This window comes from Aureococcus anophagefferens, assembly GCF_000186865.1.
Source record: "Aureococcus anophagefferens unplaced genomic scaffold AURANscaffold_7, whole genome shotgun sequence".
NCBI lineage: Eukaryota > Pelagophyceae > Pelagomonadales > Pelagomonadaceae > Aureococcus > Aureococcus anophagefferens.
In genome coordinates this window covers 36,187-40,603 of record NW_008705567.1, presented here as the reverse complement: position 1 = coordinate 40,603, position 4,417 = coordinate 36,187, and the positions used below count along the sequence as shown (strand labels likewise).

At 50.2% G+C, this 4,417-nt stretch overlaps 1 protein-coding gene across 1 annotated transcript in view; it reads left to right on the top strand.

The window, feature by feature from the left end:
• The window catches only part of AURANDRAFT_63361 (hypothetical protein), a gene marked incomplete at both ends in the record, with an annotated part of 7,011 nt that extends 2,594 nt beyond the window's left edge, over positions 1–4,417 (top strand). Inside the window, 10 exons of the mRNA XM_009038177.1 lie at positions 585–720; positions 890–1,414; positions 1,532–1,592; positions 1,718–1,874; positions 2,031–2,194; positions 2,370–2,418; positions 3,161–3,388; positions 3,711–3,778; positions 3,835–3,934; positions 4,115–4,417. Of these exons, the coding sequence (XP_009036425.1) occupies positions 585–720; positions 890–1,414; positions 1,532–1,592; positions 1,718–1,874; positions 2,031–2,194; positions 2,370–2,418; positions 3,161–3,388; positions 3,711–3,778; positions 3,835–3,934; positions 4,115–4,417 (1,791 nt within the window). The remainder of the gene's footprint in view (positions 1–584; positions 721–889; positions 1,415–1,531; positions 1,593–1,717; positions 1,875–2,030; positions 2,195–2,369; positions 2,419–3,160; positions 3,389–3,710; positions 3,779–3,834; positions 3,935–4,114) is intronic.

Sequence of the window (4,417 nt, the reverse complement as noted above, 5' to 3'; positions counted from 1 at the left end):
CGAAAAAATATTCCACATCGTGCGAGGCGAACTCATGAGGCAAAGGAGAAGCCAAGGACGCTCGTGCGGGTGCCCTCGTGGTGCCGAGGGGATGGGGAGACCGCGATCTCAAATTCTGCGTCTTCCTCCACGACATAGACTGCCAGTGAAGTTCCGGGACCGCACGTTCCGCCCGCGGGCGTCGTTTCACGCGTGTGCGCCACACCGCCGACGCCCCGCACCGACGCCCCCCTGCGCTAACATATCCCGCCGGCGGATATATAAATAAACGCCGCTTCAACTTGGGCTTCAACCTAAAACCTTGCACTTCAACAGGGACCTCAACACCGCCGCTTGCCCTTCAAAAGGGACCTCAACACCGCCGCTCACGCCTCGCGGGGAACCTCTGACGCGCCGCTCACGCCTTAGGGGGCGCGACCCGCCCCAAGCCACGTGCCAGAAGCCCTCCAGAGCCCTTCCAGAACCCTCCGCGGACCCGAAATACCCCAAGCCCCTCGTAAAATGAAAAGGTTGTATTTACCTTCTTTTCCATATTTCACTTACACTTTTAGTTTTGAATTGCCTTTCAAATATTCTTCTAAAAGCGTTTCGAGGAAAGATCATTTTATTTGTATTCGCATTATTGGAAACATTCCAATTATTTATGTGCCTCAGATCAAATGATTCTGCATAATACAACGCTTTTTTGCATCCACGTTGAGGTCCCTGTTGAAGTGCAGGGTTTGAGGTTGCAGCCTAAGTTGAAGCGGCGTTTAACATACCCCGCCGGCGGGATATGTCAGGGGTCGGCCGTGGGCAGAGCCTTTCTCTGTGTCCTGAATATCCTGGCTGATATATCATACGGCTCCTTGCGCTGTACATGATACGGCTCCTATATGTACACGACTAGCTCGGAACGCGTCCGCAGCGAGCTGCGCCCGTCAGTTTGAGCTCGCGGTTGCAGCTATGATTCACCGCGTTGATGTTGAGAAGAATATCAATCGGTTCCTTAATCAGCCTGAGTCCAATGTTACCGGTCATGTTATCTGGCAGGCTATCCAATTTACAGCCAAGGAGAAGGCGATGGCCTTGCCTTCTTCGTTCACTCGCAGCTCAAGTATGAACTTAGTTACTCCGAAGCTTGTCGATACGTCTGATCGATCCCTTGTCGAGGCCTTCAGCAAAACCTTTCGCAGTGGTGGGGATGAGACAGACTTGGAGCGGCCAATGTTCTACTTGACCCCGTACCTAACCTGCGATAAGTGCAACAGCTTGATGTTCATCGATGCAGCTAATGCCAGAAATTTTGGCGCACGGATGTCCAGGGACACTTGTAAAAGACGTGCAGATGATGAAGTTCTGGGTATGTGTCCTAGTTGTGCTTCCACGGCTAATCTTCAATTGGGAGCACACGATTTCCTAGACAAAATTGCTGGTAACAAAGCTGAGCTTATCCAAAAAATCAAGATCCGTCACTCCGCCGCATTTCTTGTCGGGTTACCAGTCAGCGCGCTTCATGGCATATTGGTTTGAGAAGCCCCAGGCTGCGTAGGCGTTCATATCGATTTTACCTTCAGCGGCAATGTGCACGTGCGCATCGAACTCGAGCCAAGGTGTGGGGCTACCTTAATTACTTTTGTGCGGCAATAATAGAGGCGATCCTTCGGGGTCGGCTAGGAAGACGGAGAGCACAAACATGCGCGCAGCTGCACTATATCCGGAAGGCCCATCCAATTAGCTTGAATAAAGCCCTCTCGCCAGGTGGCGAGATCAAGGTATTCTGGTACAAGTCCAAGGAGCAAGTCAGACTCCTCTTTGAAAACTATTTGGTGCTGGCAGAGCGCACTGGCTTCCTTCCGCCACGTTATGTCGTAGAGTCAAATGTCCGAGAGATTGTGCGTTTCAAGGCCAGCTTAGAGAGCTCCAAGCGGCATGTCGACTCTTGCACCACTGTAGGCACGTCGAATCAAAGTCCGAGAATACGTCCTCATTACGTTGGTTCAGTCAAGATGGCGTGGCATCACTGTCCGGAAGCTGATCGTTATATTCAGGTACGAGGTTATTCGAATCAGGGGAATAAGAGCTGCAGCCTGCTTCAAGCTTACGAGGCTATGGCGTGGATGGATCACCAGGAGGGAATTGGTGCAGACGCGTCTTGGCTTATTAAGCGCCGCAACACACCTGAGGGCGTACACTACCAATCGCTCCAGCCAGCGTAATCGGATGGGCCAGTCCGCGATGAACAAGCGCCTTCGTTATTTGTACGTTGAGGAGCGAGCTGAAGAGCGAGCCGCACGATTCTGTGGTCTTGTTCACCCTTCTGCCACTGGCGGCAACAAAATGGGGGCATTTCAGACGTCATCATTTGGTAACGATAACGCCGCCCTTAGTTCGCGCCAAATTGTCACATCTCTTTCAGACAATCTTCTCCAAGAAAAGGTCAGAGATGAGAAATCTGCCGTTCGCGGGAGATGGCTCAAAATCCAATGTGCAAAATCGAGGCAGCTAGAAGCTTATCACGCAGAAGAGGTCAGGGTCCGTAGCGCTAGTCTTATTAAATCTCTCACAGATGCAAAAGCTGATACCCGTGCTTTTACCTTGCTACAGCGCCGGGACAAGACAAAGAAATTTAAATACCCTGCAAGAATTTACCGGGACCAAGCGGATGCCCTTTAGTGTAACGCCGCTCGAGTTCCGATGTGGTCAGTGTATATTTAAATGTCGCAGCGGGTGATGCTGGGTGGATTGTAAGAAATCACAGAATATGTACCGCCAGCATTCGAGTAAACAGTGAGCTCGCGCTCAGTGAGGTAAAAAGTTCTGGCATCTCTCTCAATTGCAGTCTTTCAATTGCCGTCATCATCACCAGCACGACGTATTAATCGCCGATAAGGGATTATGGGCCCTACCACCCCATTCCATCGGAGTCGCATCGGAGTCTTCTAGAGAGGATGAACGAACGCACGAACGAACGAACGATGAACGAACGAACGAACGAACAAAGGAACGAAGACTCCGGCCGAGAGCCGACTTTTTCTTTATCTTGGCCCTGGTCGTCTGAAATGTCTATTCCCCCGCCTGAATAGTGCTCCATGCGGAATATGGGATCGGTATAAAGGCAACAACACCGACGCTTCATCTTTGAGTATATTGCGAGTAAGCAGATTCAAGAAGACACCAGGAACCACCCAGCCTCGACAATGCAGCATTGGTTGCCTTGCAAGAACACACTGCCAAGCTTGACTCTCTTATTGCTTATGTCAATGCGCAGTTCGAGCATCTCGAGATGAAGATATACGTGTATCTGCATTCCTCCTTGTTCTCACCTCCTTTCTTGGTGAGCCCAGCCTACTACTTAGTCTACTCCCCGGACCTGCATTTCCCTCTAGGCCCCGTTTGGCCCCTGCAGGTGGAAGGGAAGTAGGGGGCTGCCGCTCTAGTTAGGGGGGGATATGGGCTTTTTTTTGCCACCCGAGGATAAGGTGTCTTCCCATATCTTCAACGCTCAACATTGCACTTTCTCTTCATTACCCTTCACATTGTACTTCAACATGCTCACTATATCCCAGTAGTCGGCAATCTAGGATTCCGGCTACATTGCACCCTTACCTGAGAGTGCTGCTATCCTCAGTAACTTTTCCAGATCCAGACAATTCCATTAACGTCACTAGCATAAAACGCAGCGCGTAACAAAATCATCTTGTAAAGGAATGTAAGCTCTTTCACTGTAGTACATCCGTGGAATGGACTGCTTGTCCCGGAATATCCATTTGGCTTGTGCTACTAGTGTCAAAGGATTGTAAGGCCCTTCAACTATAGAACTAAGTAGATATTACCTCGGATCTCCCCGGATAGTCTAGGGGCACTAGCGCGGGCGATCAGCCTGGATAACACCAAGGCAGCCCTCGCTAAATGTGAGATAAGAAAGAGAGAAAAGATACGGCGACGCGCATCTGTAGGGTAAAGATATAATGAGATAAATAGGGCGGATACATGCACTGCAATGCTAGCTTCAAACTAAGCTAAAGGTAGATATTGAAGGCGGAAATCCCGCCACAATGGCCCCCAAACTTGATTCATACCGTCCTCGGTATAGCAGAGCTTCACGAACCAAGGTCGCTGAAAAACCAAGTAGGTTTACGAAGGCTATCATTTTCTCTATACGTTGGATATTTTGGCCTGCCCACTGTTGTGTATAACGGTGATCCTTCTCTGGATCATTCCTGTCCGTCCACGCGTCCGCTATCATGCGTCGCGCTTGTTCCACAAACATTTCGATTTCTCTCATTTTAGCAGTCCATTTTCTAGTTTGAGCACACTGTTACTTCTACCTCCAAAGTATGCAGTGAGGAGCCCCTCACTGCTCTCGGACTCTGATGAAGCCAGTTCCGGTAGCTGGGACCAATTGCCACAGGATTGTAAGGCCCTTCAACTATAG